General features: G+C 35.6%; 1 protein-coding gene across 8 annotated transcripts in view; it reads right to left on the bottom strand.

Moving 5' to 3' along the window:
• Positions 1 to 5,192: 5,192 nt before the first annotated feature.
• Positions 5,193 to 19,317, bottom strand: part of LOC124306338 (two pore potassium channel protein sup-9) — an 817,624-nt gene continuing 803,499 nt past the window's right edge. For all 8 annotated transcript variants that reach the window (XM_046766982.1, XM_046766938.1, XM_046766956.1 and 5 more), the window contains one exon: positions 5,193 to 8,185. In XM_046766982.1, the coding sequence (XP_046622938.1) occupies positions 7,871 to 8,185 (315 nt within the window). In that variant the 3' untranslated portion in view covers positions 5,193 to 7,870. The remainder of the gene's footprint in view (positions 8,186 to 19,317) is intronic.

Consider the following 19,317-nt stretch of genomic DNA (forward strand, 5'->3'; position numbering starts at 1 on the left):
CCCCCCCTTCACCCCTGAAAAGTTTGTTTAGGTTTTAAAAGATTATCAATGGTTAAAGTTCTGCTTGATGTGGAAGATCGCGCTCGTTCGATTCTTCTCCTTTTTCACATTTTTTTCAATCCACGAAGAAACACATTGTAGCACTTGAATTATTATTTCTTCCCTGATATTTATATTTTACCCAAAGATCACAAAGCATAATACAACAACGTATCAAATGGGAATCTTATTTTTCCAAATCAACAGCTTATATCAAATTATAACTACCTAATGAGAATGAATTAATAATCAAGAAGTCGTCACATAGCCATATCAAATATCAACTGGAGACACAATATTACAAGCGTGAGTCTTCTTTATGACATAAATTGATGTTATAATTCATTAAAGCAATCGCAAACAAAAACGTATTCACTATATGTCAAAAATTCAAAAAAATTTATGAAAGTTGAAAGTCAAGTGAACGCGATCTCCCACATAATATGAGACACTCATCTTTCCGCGGAATCTTTCTTCTAACCTAAACAAACTTTTTCAGGGGTGCCATGGTGGAAAATCACAAATTATTTTTTTCTGAACTTGCCTAATATACGCTCTTATTGCACACGAATATAAACTAAAAATTTTGTTTCAGAGCCAATAAATGAAAACGTGTGACCCATTCTGATCGCTGTTCTGTTGCGACTAACAGAAGTTATGTAAAAAAGATTAATGAATTATTCCATGGCATGTATTGAACAGGAATTCATCACTTCTAGAAGTTTTCTGTGTGTTCTTGGAGGTAGCACCACATTTCAAAGATAAGTCCTCAAGTATCAAAGCCAGTTGTGAATGATCTACAAACAGATGCAAGCAATTTGTAAAAAACTAATGTTTGACAGAACAAAAATGACACCGTGATCTCACGAGATATCGAATGATTTCAGAAGACATGTTTAAAATACTTCTAAAATGAAACTACCTTCAACAAAATGATTCCACAAGATTTTTCAGAATAGAAATGTTCCAAGTAATATTCCCAAGATCACGTAAGAAACATTTCTAGAAAATGTTCTTGAAATGTTTTCAAAATATAGTAGATATTGTAGTATAAATGTAATTTATTGCAAAAATCTAATACATAAGTGTTCCAGGGTGAGTTTTTAAAGATGAGTTCAATATTCTCACAAAATATTTGAAAAATAGAACAATACCTCTTGGATAATTGCTGAAGCATTCTTGAAGCATATTGTAATTTTGAAGACATTGAAAAATTATTTCACAAAATATTCCAGAAATATTTAAGTGATATTTTGGAAATTTCTTCACGAAATATTAACCCACACAGCACAAAGTGTTACGAACGTAACAAGTATAATCAAATTCACAACATTTTTCTGATGGTTTATTTTGTAACTTTTCATATGGTATGTTTTTACAAGGTAATAATAACAAGTTATATAATATTCTCTTGCGTTACACAAATTTGGCTACTTTTACAATTTCAAAGCATCGTTATGACAACATATTTATAAACTCGAACCTACCTTGTCTGGTTTGTATAATTTTTACATGATGTGTACAAATTGTATTGATTTTTTGAGATTCCAGAATATTTCAATTTCAACTGTCTATAATCAAAATATTATTCACCTAATATTTCTGCCGTACTGTAAATCTTGAAATTTGAAAAATGGACCAAAATTGAACACACTTCTCAAAATTTCGAAATTCAGATTGATTCCTCGAACAATAAACTAGTCGCCAGAACGATTATGTGCGCGCTAAGAACGAATTTTTCTTGAACATGCTTTATATTCAAGTTGAAATTATGAAAAAATTATCAGAAAATATTTTGAATTGAACTTTTCAACGGAGCTCAAAATATTAAAAGCAACTTTTGAATTTCTTTTTTGTTACTATTTATTAAGCAGTTCCGAGTGGATAGCATGTTGGACTCACAACTCAGAGGAGTACAGAATTTCAGGGTCTAGGACAAGAGAGTATATTTCATGATGTTTTATCGGCGCAAAAGTTTGAGTTTGTCACCGAAAGAGGTGATTGTATTGTAAGAAAGATTTTGGAATCAAAACGCCGCTATCAAATTTTTACAAACTTCCGTTTCTTCTGTTCTAATGTCTAATGTGGTTTTATTTTGTTAATCTTGCTGTGCCGTTTGTCATGAAATTTTTCAGGGATTTTCCGGTAATAATTCACAAAACGACTCGAAAACGTGAAGAAGCTCATACACAAATATTCCCAAAATATTTCATGCTATGGGGGTTACATATTCGATTTTGTTCAGAATATTCTTCTCACCATCAGCTCAGCTCTATGGATATGGATTAAAACGAATATTATTCAGAAATAAGAATACCCTGTATGTATTCATATGAGTATGACTAATATGGTCGATAACAATTTTTAATTTTCAATGTGTAAGAAGTGGTAAATTGAGAATGCCTATTTACTTTCTATACGCATACACACATAGGTATATACGTGTCCATGTGTGTGGTGTATCTGTATTACATATACGTATTACACGAACTGGAATGCCTTATAAGACCTATAATCTAATTATGTGTCAATAATTTATATACAAATCCTAATTTTTCCCCATTTTCGTTAATGTCTTGCGCTCGTTTGTACATCATAATCGTAACGAGTAGCCTGACTTTTTAATCGAATCTTTTTCTGTCCCAAATTGCATTGCAATTGGGTGTGATTAATGTAATGGAGATAAAGATGACCAGGTTTGTTCTTTGGCAAAAGCTCAAGATGGAAGCTCGAACTATAAGAAATATTGGAAGAATAGTAAACAAGTATTAAGCCAGTCCAACAAGCATTTTAATTTCAAGTGATTCTGTAGTTCTTAAAAACATGTGTCATGATGAGGATAACGTATATGCTTTGGTTCTTAATTTTTGGGGTCGTAACCCAATAAGTTTATGAAAATACTTTCATGACATTCGAAAATGATCATCTTTTGTCATCGCAGGTACTTACACTGCAAACGCTGCAGAAATGGTTAGATATGGAGCAAATATGCACATGATCAATCTTGTAGAGCACTTAATTTGTGTTCTAAAGATCAGTAACATCACCTATCTCACTTCAACGGTAAGTGCTGGCTGAAAAAAGATATCGAAAACGCATAGTTTTGAGAAATTTCCGAAAATATGCCTTGATTGTTAAGTTCCTCTCCAATATGGTAATGATGACTGAAAAAATGATCGATTCTATCTATGCAATCGAAAATATGGAAGAAAAGAATTCTCGCTGGCGATAAATATTATCTCGATATTTTGTCTTTAGCTGATTATTTATTTATTTATTTTTTTCATCAATTTAGTGTTTTCTTAAATCGGATGTCTCCTTTGACCTATTAATCGTAATAAGATGTCATTGAATTTCTTCAATTTTCATCCTAAATGCAACCGAACTGAAGTTATTTGCAGGTAAACTAATGGCAAAAACGTTTCTCGCAGTTTTTAACAATAGAAAAATAGGAGTAAAAATTTTCTCTTCACTTGAAACATTTCTGCCTTATTTCTTGTTGATCAGCGACCCGTATCAACCTACACACCTTTATTAAGCACTCATCCTAACCATGTTATATTGCGATTTGGGATTTTACATTTTCGAAGTACTCTTAATCATGTATAAATAATGCAAAAGTATCCGAAAACAATGTTTTTAGGGGTGCGATTTTTCAAAAATCTAATGGCAATAGTTTCAAACGCGAGAAATTATATTGGCATAGTGAAAATGCAGCAAAATCATAACAAAGATGTTAAAAAATCGTAATTTCGTGAAAAAATTACCCTTTTTTTCTATTTGATGAAAATGATTAATTTCTTTTACACCGCAGTTAAAGTGTTGTACTTTAAGGAAAAAAATATTTCTTAAACATTATGGACAATGAAAGACTTTTTAAGGGTTTTACCATATGGCATATTTTAAAAGTCACAAAATCAATACATGGTTGGTTTATGATGACAAGAATATAAATTTTTTTGAAGAAAGTACAAAATCGAAATGATTCTGTTTGTTTGTATGTCTGAATCTATATCGTTAGCATACTCGAAGGAAAGTTCGCATCTATGGTTGTCTCAAACGTGGCCTGATTTTGTCTAAAAAAGTAAATATAACACCGGCCGGCAAAAAAAAAGTGGTTTGTACATTTGAACAGACCCACCTACCTTTATGTATTTTGACGCGCTGAATCCGAATCTGAGGTCCGTTTGGTCCGTACACCCTCAAAATTTTGAGAAAAGTGCAAAAGCCCGTAAAAAATGGAAAAAAACTGCAATTTTGATGATGAAAAAAAACTTCTAAATATAAATCATATGAGTTTTGCATGTGATGCGATCCGCTGAGTATAAATCTAAAGTTTATTTTGCCTGTAGGCCCCTAAGAATATAAATAAATTGCAAAAAATCCCTAAAAATTGCTATAAATTGTATTTACAGTAATAAAAAAATGGATTAAACATGATTAAATTTATTTCTCACATATTGTGATGCACTAAATCCAAATAAAAAATCTGTTTATGTGAATCAGTTAGAAATTTACCAAAAATCGTACAAAAAAGCATAGAAAGATTAGGTAAGGAACGAGCTTTACTGATTTCAAGCTGTTCTTCGTTTCTGTCGAACTCTTTTGTCATCAAATGACCTACGCAACGGGTTTCTCTCTCGTTTTTTATTGTCCTTCGGTAATTCTCTCTTCAGCGTCCAGCGCAAATCTGCCATCATGTTGACATTCCACTTCCCTTGATATCGATAAAGCTCGTTCCTGACTTTATCTTTCTATGCTTTTTTAAACGATTTCTGGTAACTTTCTGATTGATTCACATTAACAGATTTTTTAATTGAATTTAGTGCATCACAATACGTGAGAAATAAATTCAATTATGTTTAACCAATTTTTTTACTACTGTAAATACAATTTATAGCAATGTTTAGGGGTTTTTTGCAATTTATTTATATTTTTAAGGGCCTACAAGCAAAATAAACTTCAGATTTATACTCAGCGGATCGAAGCACATGTGAAACTTAAATGATTTATATTTAGAAATTTTTTTTATCACTAATACTGCAGTTTTTTCCATTTTTTACAGTTTTCTGCACTTTTCCCAAAATTTTGAGGGTATACGGACCAAACGCACCTCAGATTCGGATTCAGCGCGTCAAAATACATAAAGGTAGGTGGGTCTGTTAGAATCAAAAAAATTGCGTATTTTAGTATTATGTACTACAAAATTTGTTTCAATACTTACATTGACACGTTTTTCGGAAGAATATACAAAATAAGATTGAAAATTCAATGAATTGTAGGTTACAGCCTAGGATAATGACATATTTGTCGTGATGGGGGCAGACGGTTGCAGAAAACTGTTAAAAAGAGCCACGGATAAAAAGTTTTAAGTTGTGGAAATTTTTACTTATGCGGTTACTACACGTTATAATTGTCTTTAACGTTTTATAAACAATTCTAGAAAATTTCGACCTGTAGTGACTACATCGATGCATGCATCAGTATTATAGTACAACTTACAGACAATTCTGATACGAAATATTGTTGAACTCTAATTTCACATCGTTTTTTCTCCTATTTCCGTCTCAGTACATTGTTATTCAAGTAATTACAAACAATGAATTGACGTTGAAATCGATTTTGTTACATGCTCAAGATGATTGCAGGTCAAATATTTTTTCCTTGCAATGTAGTGTTTACAAGGAAATGAAGTGATGATATTTGTAATATTTGCTTATTACAATTGTGTTTTTCAAAAAAATTTAAGTATTTACAATATCAATTTTGGACTAGAGGAATTTTTTGTAGTGGTTTAAGGGTTCGCAAAAGAAAGATCATGAAATCAAAATACGAAAGCATTTGCTTGTCCCAACTGTTGACAACAACTTATAAACGACGGTGTCAACTGAAGAAAATGATGAGACATTCTTGTAGCAAAACCATACATATCAGGAAGAGGAATCTAAAAAAATTGATCAGTTAATGTTAAGCTTCGTCAGAAAGCTTTTTTTTCATCTGTGTATTGTTCGCATGTTCGGCAGAAGGTCGGAAATCGAATTGTTGAAGGTTGGAAGCGATCGAAAGTTGTTTCATCTCAATGTAATGATTAGACCAAAGGTTTAGTTAGTGATTTTTCTATAGAAAATTCGGTGTTCTCCGAGATTAGGCCAATGCATTCTGCTTTGTATCCGTCATTTCGCATTGCTTGCACTAAAGGTCACCAAAGACGGACAGAATGGCCATATATATGGCCACCACTTCAATTTTTTTGTTTTTTCAAAAATGTTCTAGGTTACAATCTCAACCACAGAGATCCTTTTTATATACGACGTCCTAAACATGATGAATATCTTTTAGTGAACTAAGGACTTATTCAAATTGCAGGCCCTAAATATCATTTATTTGACTGACTTATACTGTATGAGTTAGACGATGATATGCGGTTGAATAGAGCAACATACATTCTGCTGTTCCATTTTCCCGAAGGTGGTAAGAGTAGAAGAAATAAAATAACCCTGACGTATATATGTATATTCTATATGATTGTGTTTTATATATTTTCACACCACTGGAGATATAATGAGAATATCGGAAGCCTTTGAAATAATATATAAAGCATTTTCTAAACATTAAAATATAGTTAGTTCACTCATCGAGGGTGCATATATACCCTACAGTGTATAGGAGATGTGGGAATTTATAGTTATGTATAATTGTGCAAGAAGATAAAAAAAGATTACACCTATAATTTTGGTCTCATCTATGATTCTTGAAGAGTAGTGCAGACGATATTTCCAAATGCAAGCAACGCTTACCCGTTTGTTCAGTATTTGTTAATTTTTTTAAATTTTGAAGCTTTAATGTAGTCTTAATATGAATCAGATATCAATTATTTTTGGATGAAAAATATTTCATAGTTCTGGTTCAGGAAATTATGAAGATTTGAGAACAGTGGAAGATCCGAATTGATATACTATAGTTAGCGCTTTCTAACAATAAGTCAGAATTTTTCCACATCTAAAACTCTTGCTATCAAAATTTTTTGCATATTTGATGAATTGATTTTTTACCTTACGGAGAATAAACGTCTACGTATTATCATATTTGATTGAAGCGTAGACGCGGAAAAGATCAGGAAAATAAGAAGCTCCTATTACACTGAACGTGCTGGCATGAAAACTTAGTTTGGTGGGTAAAATTGCAATGACAGCGCAATGACAAATTTTGAATAAATTAGTCAAAAATCGAATGCTAAGATTGCTAGAATGAACAATAAACGTCGTCTTTGTAAATATATTGTAAAATTTCAACATTAAAGTATATATCCCATGCGTTTTGTTGGTTATGTCGAATGTTAATGATGTTTGATGATTATTGAAATTCTTCATTTCGCAAGTCTGTATTGAAAACTTTTTCTATTTAGTTTTTGTATGACGTTTACGCGTAAATGATGGTCCATGTGTTCTTTCTTTCATTGTATTCCTACATCTCATTCAAGCTTTCTGATTATTGGAAGCCTTTGTTATGTTAGTTCTTGATTCAGTTCTTGTAACACTAGTTGCATGGCAGTGTACTTCAGATACATGAATCAATTCATCGTACATTTAAAAAAATATTATAACAAATTTTAAAACTTAGATGAAAAACAGCTGATATTTGAACACTGTATCATTCCAGCACTGCTTACTAGACACATCCAAGATTGTCACCCTTCATTTTGTGAGTCCAATCAGCCACGGTTGTACTTGGGCAAACGTCCGTTCCGATATTCCTAAAGAGAAGCACGACGATATTGATACGATTCATAGATCGCAAGGAATGGAAGTCTTTTTTCAATTGACGAAGATCGTCAGATACTGGCTCTGTGTTGATACAATGGTGGTATTTGGAGCAGTGGTGTTAACGGTGGTGGACAATGCTCTGCCTGAACGTGAAGAGCCGGTAATTGCTGCATTGGCAGCAAGTGGGATATTTTACCCGGTGAACGACGCACGGTGAAACGTTGTCTTCGTCTCTTTTTGTAAAAACCACTGCAGCGGCAGCTACAAACGGATGCGTTGTCATCCAATGAAATTGTGTCTCCTTGGTTGCCGATTTGTCCTGAGAGGATCGAGCCATTTGCTGTTATTACGTCACCTTCAAGACGTACAGCTCCTTGAGCCGCCTGAAAAGAAAGAGATTATTATTGAAGGGGTAATATAATTTATCTTCAGCCAAACAGCCCAGCCACAATTCGCGTTAGTAGCAACACTAGGAGAGTTCTGCATATAGATCCGGATAATGACATTTTACTAACACTTCAGCTGCTTCGCAACTCAGGCACAAACCCATTATTCGGGTAAGTGTAATCCCCACTTTTGTCGATTTTATCGATGATCGACAAAAACTATGGTAAAGTAAAACGCAATGCGGCAGATATTTTTCTTATGATCAGTGAAGTCCACTAAAGTGGGGATTATTTTTACACGAAAAAAAGGATTTGTGTCTGAGCTATGAACCAGCTGAAATTTCGGTAAAATCTCCGTATCGGGATCTGAGAGCAGAACTCTGCTGGTATTACTACTTACTTTCAATGAGGACCAGCCATTCATCAAGTTACGGACAAGTCACAAGTTCTCGATACCGGTATTCCGAAAAAACTCAGCCACAGACCCAATACTTGGGTTTATCCTTATCAGACTTCTGTTCTAAATGGTGGGGGCGTTTTGCTTGTCTTTGTGTTAACTTGTGTGATATGTGTGCACTGTAACCAGACATATAAATATCAGGAAATAATGTCTGTAGAACTTTGCGAGCTTCTCATGAGGTTTACAGACTCTTATGTACTCCGTTCTTGAAGGGGGCATTCCCTAAACAGGATTCAAAAATGCATTTCTTATTGCCCAAATTTATAATTTGAAACCTGTAGAACTCGATGCAGTTAGTGATTTTGGTCAATTCTAAAGAACGACGTCCCGAGAGCCTTTCAACGCTGATCGGTAACCAATCGCGTGGCAAGAGACCCACAGCTCCTTGGTAATAGAAGAGGCCCGTAAATCACGCAGAGAGGAGATGGATGGTCAATATGAGTGTTATAAGGAAGCTAAATAACTAATGTATGGTGCTGGAATAGCTGACTTGTCGGTAAGTCACAGGATCATACGTGCCGAAACGTACGCTTGCTGAAACGCAAATATCTCGAAACTTTTTTGTCTGGGAATTAAATGTTGGTGTACACGATTACTCAAAAGTAGGGCTATACATTTAAACCGGTTAAGCTGGTTAAAAAAGTTAACCAGGTTAACTAATTAGCTAACCATCAGCTTAGCCGGTTAACCCAAATTAGCTAAGCTAATTAGCTAATTTTTTAACCGGTTAACTGAAATTAGTTAAGCTAATAAGCTAATCAGCTAACTTTTGACCGGCTAAAAGTTAAATTAATTTTCAAAGATACATGTATATATGATATAGGAGTGACTATTCACACGTAAAAAAGCCGCATTAAATACACGCAGCGGGAATATAAGGGCTTTATAGTCACGCTGCGTGGATTTAACGTAACTTTTTTTTTTTTACGTATGAACAGAGCTGTCCATATGGTATATGTATATATAATTACAATTGTGGCGCGATGGTGAAATTCAATTCTAAATTCAATAAAATTGAACGGTGCTCATTTAAGATCAATTTATTACTTAATGTCTAATATAAACAATTTGAATTAATATTAAATTAACATGACTGATTGTCTATCAACATCTTTTAATCAGTTTCTTCTATCATTTCACGATTTTGATATGAAAATATTAATAAATTAGCGTTATCTGGTAATAAACAACTCCTTTTAGCGGAAATAACATTTCCTGCTGTTAAAAATACTCGTTCGGATGGTGTACTCGAGGATGGGATGCCAAAATATCTTCTTGCATACGTAGCTAAAATTGGGTACTTATGACGCTTAGAGTTCCACCACAGCAGAGGATTATCTCCTTTTGGGATAGTTAAATCTCTGTCATACTTGTCGATTTCTTTTTCAATAGCAGTCTTATTTTCAAAACTTAGTGTTCGCTCAAGGTCCCTTGATAAACCTCGTTCAGGATCGAAGAGGTACTCCAAGTCTTTTTCTCTTTGATCTTTGGCCGAAGTTTGAAATTCATGATGCGTATTCTCAACTGATATTATTTCTAATAAGGCATCTTTAACTTTTTGTCGATACGGTTGAGATTCATCACGTAAGTCTTTATACCTGAAATATAAAGTACAATTGACTATAGTTAATTAATATAGTGAAAATATTATAAAATAAAATTTGTTGAAACAAGAACGACTTTGTACGCACGTAAGGGTGTAAGACTTCTCATTGATTTCAAATTAAATGTGAATGAAATAAATACCGTGGATCTAAGTAGCATGCAATCCCACATACAGCAACACTTGTAGTTTTCAAGAACCTAGTTCTTAACTCGTCTTCCAATATATCCTTCAACAAGTGAATCTCTTCGCTGTCTTTCATCTTTCGGCTGATCATCTTTCGGCTGTAAAAATTTTTTAACAACTGACTGAGCGGTTGGTCGCACCATCGCAATTGTTGATTGTGATTCTGAAGACATTATTCTTGTAGCAACATTGAAAGGTTCTAAGATCTTTTTAACATCAGCTATATAATCCCAATCATCATTGCTCAAAAGCAATTTTTTCATTGATTCAGCAGTTGTCACTTCTTTATCTAAAAAAACAGATTTTATTGCATCACGTTGTTCTATAAAACGTCCAATCATTGCGAAAGCTGAATTCCAGCGAGTACGGCAGTGACTTATTAAACGATGATTTGGCAAACGAAATTTTTTTTGAGCATAAGTTAGAGCTGTACTCGCTTTATTTGAGTACTTAAAATGCCCAACTAGAGCAGAAATTTTTCGTAAACAATCAGATAAAACTTCATCTTTTAATGCCCTTTCAACGACACATTGTAGGGAATGACAGAAACAGCGAACGCTCACATCTATTTCACTATCATTGCTCCAATAATCTCGTATGACAGCAACCATATAAGGTGCATTATCGTGGACAACAGCTATAACTTTTTCATATACATTCCAACTCAACAGTCTTTCTTTTAAATGATTGTAAGTATTTTTCGCAGTGTAACTTTCAGACATTTCTAATGTATCCAGCGTAAATGAACGGAGGTTCCATTGGTCATCAATCGCGTGTGCAGTGATTATGACAAATGAATCATTGGCACGTGAAGACCAACCATCGGTTGTAATCGAAATATTTGGAAAATTGTTCAGAGTGGAAATCAATTTGTTCCGAACAACGTCATAAATGCCTTGCAGACGATTCCTGATAACTGATACGCTTGTTTTAGTATACTCAGGACAAACAGTCCTTAGAAATTGCTCGATTCCAGGTCCTTCGGCAAACGATAATGGAAGCATATCCATAGCGATCATCTTGACCAATGAAATAGTAATAGCTTCAGACTTGGGATTCTATAAGAAAAACAAGGAAAAAAATATTATTGGACCTGATATAATTTATAAATACATAAATCAATATCGCAAATTGACAAAATATATAGAATTTTGACAATCAACTTAATTCTTCAACAAAATTACTCACGTTGCGAGTATAATATTTACTAGTAGGTAATTTGCGCCGCTTCTCATGATTATTTTCAGTGCTTGAACCTGGTTTAGGGTCTGGATTTTCTGTAGTTAGTCTTTTTCGTTTATTTCCAGTAGAATTCAATTCAATTTCATCTTCGGATCTATTACATTCATGAATTTTAGGTTAATTATTGATAACAGTGGTGAATCAAAATAAAAATACTTATTATCTTATAAAAATTAAAAACATTCCATTTACAGTAATAAAAAAAAACACAGAAATTGTGAATTTACGTACTGAGACTCAGAATTACCTTCGTTGATTAAAGTAGCTGCTTGGTCTTTGTCAGGATGCTCATTCTTTATGTGATATCGCAAAGATGAAGTAGTTTTTTTAACATTATACTGAACTTTACAATATTTGCACTTCGCATATCCATTTGTAAGTTGAACAAAATGTTTCCATATCGGAGCCATAATAAATAACAATTTGACTCAATATTTTTTATGTTCAAGTGTGTTTATCAACAAATAGTTTGTGTATACAAACAGAAGCAGATGATCGTAAACAATGAATTACTAGCCTTACCGCCTATCGGCTAAATATTGAACTAAAAATTTTCAAAATATTCACACAAACTCTTGGCGCAAAATTTAAAAATGGTCTTAAATAAATCTTACAATAACAATTAAGTTTGTTGATAAAGTGATTGATCGTAAAATGAATTAAACTTTTGGATAGTTAAAAAATTAGCTGATTAGCTTATTAGCTTAGCTAATTTAAGTTAACCGGGTAAGCTGATGGTTAGCTAATTAGTTAACCTGGTTAACTTTTCTAACCGGCTTAACCGGTTTAAATGTATAGCCCTACTCAAAAGCTACTTGACCGGCCCAGCTCATCTTTGGCACACATTTTTATGATACTCATGTTCAATTGATGAACCTAAGGTTGACTGAAAATTCTTCAAATAAACACATTTTTGATTAGTTCTTGACCTCTATGTGTTGAAAGGGGTAAGTTCTTGGATATGAAGGTCAGAATAATAATGTAGAAAAACTTGTTGATTGAGGGCCCTTCTCAAGACAAAATATATAATTGGATCTGTTCCATCAATATACCAAATAAAATTACAATCTTGAAGAAAAAGCAAATAACTGTTACATTACAAACATTATAAATAGAAATCATAATAAAAATAAACTTAAATAATAAGGTAACCAAAAATTTTGTACATGACTATAATTACCTCAAGTGCAGCCTATCGAGTCATGTGCACTTATTGTATTTGTATAACATACAGTTCAAATGTTTAAAGAAAAAAATGTTATTCACGATACAATTAAATAAAAGTAAAAAATAAAATAAAGATAAATGGAATTTAAATTTATGAAGAGATTATTTTGTTTGCTAAGGCCATTTTTATTAAATAAATGGCTGTACGTAAAACGCAACAGCTCATATTCAAAGACATACTTTGTTGAAGAGATCAAACAAATAGAGTAAATGAATTGTTGAAACCGACTATAACGGTTATAGTCGAGGAAATAAAGCACTAAAAACGGCCCAACTGTCGATTTTTTGAGCAGTAAGACAGATTTTAATGCGGTTTTTTGCATTCGATTCGTAAGAGCGCCTACAAACTTTGTGAACTAAATTGATTAATTAATTTTTTGAAAATGCATTATGGCATTAATAATATGCATTTTGCAAGTGCACTTCCAAGAGACATTAAATAAAAAATTTGCTACTCGGGGGTTTTTGGGGTCGCTGAACACGAATATCGCCACGGCAACCGTCTCCGAGGTACCTGGTGCCCAGGGTGGACAGTATCAACGTCTTCTCCTAGAGTTTTGGCGAAAATTGTGATCGAATTTGTCGAAACTCGTTGCTTGGGGGTTTTTGGGGTCGCTGAACACGAATATCGCCACGGCAACCGTCTCCGAGGTACCTGGTGCCCAGGGTAGACAGTATCAACGTCTTCTCCTAGAGTTTTGGCGAAAATTGTGATCGAATTTATCGAAACTCGTTGCTCGGGGGTTTTTGGGGTCACTGAATACGAATATCGATACGGCAACCGTCTCCGAGGTACGTGGTGCCCAGGGTGAACGTTTCAACGTCTTTTTCTGGAATTATCTTGAGTATTATCATTTTTACCTCAATTAAAGAACATTGTTCTTAATTCAATCACAAATTCGATCACAATTTTCGCCAAAACTCTAGGAGAAGACGTTGATACTGTCCACCCTGGGCACCAGGTACCTCGGAGACGGTTGCCGTATCGATATTCGTATTCAGTGACCCCAAAAACCCCCAAGCAACGAGTTTCGATAAATTCGATCACAATTTTCGCCAAAACTCTAGGAGAAGACGTTGATACTGTCCACCCTGGGCACCAGGTACCTCGGAGACGATTGCCGTGGCGATATTCGTGTTCAGCGACCCCAAAAACCCCCGAGTAGCAAATTTTTTATTTAGTGTCTCTTGGAAGTGCACTTGCAAAATGCATATTATTAATGCCATAATGCATTTTCAAAAAATTAATTAATCGATTTAGTTTACAAAGTTTGTAGGCGCTCATACGAAGCGAATGCAAAAAACCGCATTAAAATCCGTCTTATTGCTCAAAAAATCGACAGTCCATTGCTTTATTTCCTCGACTATTAACTGCCATGCAACAACTGAGGAAGAAGCAAGATAGAATCAAAAGTCAACAGTTCCATAATCGAAAACAATACAGAAGACAAGGAAAGCTCATTAAAATTTATCGATAGAATGAACGGTCGATAAGAAGAAATAGGTTGTCACCATCTAATGAGAGATGTATATACGTTACTCAGATTTTCTATGCCTTGGTGCAAATTAACGCTATTTGAATGGCATAAGATGTTGCACATTTCTAAAAAAATTCTACGAGTATACAACGGTTCTGTTTCTAAAATACTAGTCATATCATAATCGAAATTATGGTCTGCAATGATCATATGCTTAATCAAAGCAGTGTGATGTTCTTCGTTGTCTTGTATATTCCTTTTGTGTTTGTTGATTCCCTTATGGATTTGTCTGCTCGTCTGTCCGATATAAACCTTATTACAATCTTTACATGGTATATTCATTTACTCTATTTGTTCGATCTCTTGAACAAAGTATGGCTTTGAACATGAGCTGTTGGGTTTTACGTTCAGCCATTTATTTAACAAAATGGCCTTAGCAGCAAAAATAATCTCTTCATCAATTTAAATTCAATTCATCTGTATTTTATTTTTTACTTTTATTTAATTCTATCGTGAATAACCATTTTTTCTTTAAACATTTAAACTGTATGTTATACAAATACAATAAGTGCACATGACTCGATAGGCTGCACTTGAGGTAATTATACTTGGGTTCAAAATTTTTGATTACCTTATTTTTTAAGTTTATTTTTATTATGATTTCTATTTATAATGTTTGTAATGTAACTGTTTTTTGTTTTTTCTTCAAGATTCTAATTTTATTTGGTGTATTGATTTATCAGATCCAATTATATATTTCGTGTTGACGAGGGCCCTCACCTTGGACTGAAACGTCAATAAGTTTTTCTACGTTGTTATTCTGACCTTCATATCCAAGAACTTACCCCTTTCAAACATATTTTTGGCTGGGCCTAATTTAGAAATTTTTTCCATAAAAATCAACTTTTTTGTGCTAAGGCCTCCTCTTTAGCCAATTATCACCATTTTTTTCAATATTATTAGTTGATCAAATGGCCACACGTATACACTGATAAATTTTTTTACGCAGATTACTTCAGATAACCCTACGAGGTGTTGGAGCGTACCTACGCCGCATTCAGCCTCCATTCCGGACAACTTTACGGCGCCGCGACGCACAGTGGTCGGAATCGCCGAAAAAGTCGGCAAAAGTTCAAATTACAAAGTTAGCGATGAGAGTTGGTTCTGAAATATGTTTAAAAGAGGGTTTCGAAGGTTTCCAGAACGAGAGAGTGCCGACTCACGTATTGACACTTCACAGTGGTCCAAAGTGAAACGCCGCAACAGTAGCTGATGCGACCTGCTACTGTTCGAAAATAAATGTGGTATACGGAGAGTCGGGAAATTTTTATTCAGGTGATATTTATTGTGTGCGATATGGAGGGTGTTCGTAGAAGTATGTAGAATATATTTATGCAATAACGACCTATTTTTTCAATAATTGCATGTTTTAAACGTAGAGACGAAAAACCCCTTGCAACTTGCATCGATCTTTGCACACCTTAATCGAAAATAATCGAAATAGTTATGTTCACAAGACATCCTGCGCTGTTCAAAGATTGAGTACATGCAAAATAGTGTCCAGTTTCGAAATTTTTAAAGATGTAACGTGGCGTTTCAGAGTCGCCCGTCACAAGGGCACACAACCGCTATTATTTTTAGTTTACGCGTCCTCAGCAGGGTACTCCAACCGAACTCGATACATAATAGGCTATAACTACTTTTTAACTAATTCTTTTTTGTAAATTCTTTATTTCGCGCTTCGGCGCAAGCTAACAAGGTACTTGGACGACAACGATCCCGATCAACAAGGGACCACTAGCTACCGTTCGCAGCTCTCGACGACTTCGCCTACTGATGGTCTCATCAGACTACACTGGCTACCTTGGTGCACCTTTATATACACCTGGGGTAGCATCCACCCGAACCTTCCGTATCGCCTCGACTGCCGGTGAACAGGGAGATAAAAATCCTCCCGGCGGCCGAGGGCACCGTTTCTCGAAGAGGAACCAGCCGCCAGCTCTATCGGATGCCGTAAGGATGGCGTGAAGGGCAGACCGTAGCCTGCCATCCTCCGACTTACCGGCCTGGTGCCGGACCGACCCCAAACCACTACGTCCAGGTTGATAAGGCCATCATTCTGAGGATCGACGCTGCCTTCCTATCGGCAGGGACTAATTGTGTGGGTCGTGGTCCACGGTTTGGCCAACCGTCTGACTGCACGACCTCAGGTACAGGCAGCTAGCTACTGCCTGTACAAAAGCCGGTGGAGGTGAACAATGAGGCGTCACTCTCCACCCGGTAACTTTGACCGAGAGGCACCCTGTGTATGCCTCTGCCAAAGAAGTCCCCGATGATAGGCAGCCTGGACCGTAAACCGAAGCGACTACAAAATCGTACGAGTTGGTGTCAACGACGAAATCGCGAGCAGCACATTACACCACATCTAGCGGTAATTTTGGAAAACGTATGACCACGCAGTAACTAATATTCGCCACAGGGGGATGGCCTATTTGCGGTGGGGGTCAACCGACCAATCAAAGAAGAAGAATCACCTCACGACAACCGCGAGATCGGCGAGCTGAACTATGACCTGCTATTCTACGCTTGACCTGCTGAGGGACAGCTTCGTTTTTCCGCATTCTCCCGATTATTCTCCCGATTTAAGCTACCGATACCTTTCCTTCCACTGCTATCGTTCTATCGTTTATTCTACCGAAAACCTTTATCCTTCTAAACTCTTTTCATTCTTTTTCCCTTCCTTCTCAGTTTTGCTAATATAACGTATAATTTAAATTAGAGTCAGTTTGTGTGCCTGAGGTCAACCGTCAAGGTAAGGCTTCTGCCTTTGAATTGTACCGTTACGAAGTTGCTCATAATTTCTATTCTTTCTTATGGTATTTATCGACCTTGTGTGAATCATGGTCCACGGCTTAAAGTTGCAGTAAAACGCCGTGTGGCTGCATGATTTCGGTCATTAATATTATATTTACTGTTTCTTGGTTGCATCGTGTGATGCCAGTTTTGTGTGAATCATGGTCCACGGCCTAGAGTTGCAGTAAGCCGCCGTGTGACTGCATGATTTCAGTCATTTATTATTTTCGTATCTGAGCGACCTCGTAACTGCCGAATAATTACTTCTCTTGTATTTATGATTTTTCTGATTATTTGTGAATCTCTATTATCCTGCTTCTGTATTTTTTATCGTATTTTGAGCCCTATTGGCTTCATATTTTATTCCATACTCTTTTTGTAATAGTAGTGTGCTTTATATTTTATTTCCGTTATTGCTTATTACATTTTTATTTATTTTTGTGCCTACTGTATCGTATATCGAGTTCCTTGGAGTACAAGCGAGCGTAGAATCACCCCTAGATATTACCGCACTTTTTTTTTATTACTATTGACAATTTTATACTATTTTTGCCTGTTATTTATTTCTCCGTATTTTGTTAAATTAAGTTCTGTGAATTATTCTTTTGTATTGCGGTGTATTTTAGTGTATTTCTCTATTTTGTAAACTCTCCGAAATTCTCACTCTCTCATAACTTTGTATTTTGGTATTCTCTCAAAAGTTATGTTTAGGAATTCATTATTTAATTCCTCACGTACGTAATAATTATAAATTATCGAATCTACCGTTTATGAATAATTCTACCGAAGGCTACCTAGTCGATCGTTTGCCGACTTGGTAAATTTTTACTGAATGTCAATCTTTCATACTGGGTATAATTTATGGTAAATTTGTCGTATCATCTACCGAACTATCGTCACGTTGTTTTCTACCGATCGCAGTAAAGTTCTCTCGTTCTAATTGACAGAATAATAATTCTCGTAGCGTCATTTGCAACTTGGGTAAGATCACGTCGCCCAGTGACGTGTAGTTTTAAGTCAACTCTTGCATTATATCGCATCTCCCGACGTACGTTCATTTTTCTCTGTTAACTACCGTCTCTCGTTTCAAAGCACCGTTTACTGCTATTCTACCGAAATTATTGTGAACAACGATTGTTTATTTTATTAACTACCGCTGTCGATACCATTTTATTTGCCTGTCTCAACCATGTAAACTTCTCGACAATATATGATCGATTGACCTGTTCATTTTTCTTTTACCTGGAGTTTATTCTTTATCTTGTTATTTTCTTTAATTCTGGAATTACTGTTAGCTGCCTTGAATACCGCCACTCTACCGGGATGTACGCGATCGTACCTGTGCCTAGCCAGCCATACAACGGGTTCTCTATTTATCTCTTTTGTACGGTTTTGTGTTAATTTTATTGATTTGCATTATTGTTTGAAAATCGACGCTAACGCGTCTGGCGCCCAACGTAATTATTTTGTTATAGTTTGATATTGCGGATAAGTAGAGAATCGCGCCAAGGTGTCAACGGTAAGTCCTCATCCGAGGGTAACAGAATTTAGCGTTACAAATTCACATTTATCAGGGTTGACCGTGAGGTTCGCGTGTCGGATAGTTCGTAAAACGCATCGTAACCACTCGAGGTGTTCGTCAAATGTTTTTGTGGCGATGATAATATCGTCCAAATAGGCGAAAGCGTATGGGTCCATGTCTGGTCCGATTAAGCGATCTAACAACCGTTGAAACGTAGCCGGTGCTCCGGTTAATCCGTACGGCATTCGCGTAAAATGAAAAAGTCCTTTACCGGGAACAATGAAAGCAGTTATTTCGCGACTCGCTTGAGTTGAAGGAATTTGGAAATATGCCTGACTTAGGTCGATAGTTGGAATGTATCGGGCGCCCAACCGGCGCGGCACCGCGGACACTCTGCTTTTGTGAAGCCGGGCTGCTTACACCCGTAACAGAACTTCCGCCTCGGCTTCGTACATTGACGGGCAAGGTGTCCCACCTCGTCGCAATTACAACATGCCGGGGGGTCGCGTACCGCCGGGGCTGGCGCTGGTGCCGATGTGGATGGTGCGGGTGGTGGAG

Source organism: Neodiprion virginianus, chromosome 1, assembly GCF_021901495.1.
Source record: "Neodiprion virginianus isolate iyNeoVirg1 chromosome 1, iyNeoVirg1.1, whole genome shotgun sequence".
Lineage (NCBI taxonomy): Eukaryota > Metazoa > Arthropoda > Insecta > Hymenoptera > Diprionidae > Neodiprion > Neodiprion virginianus.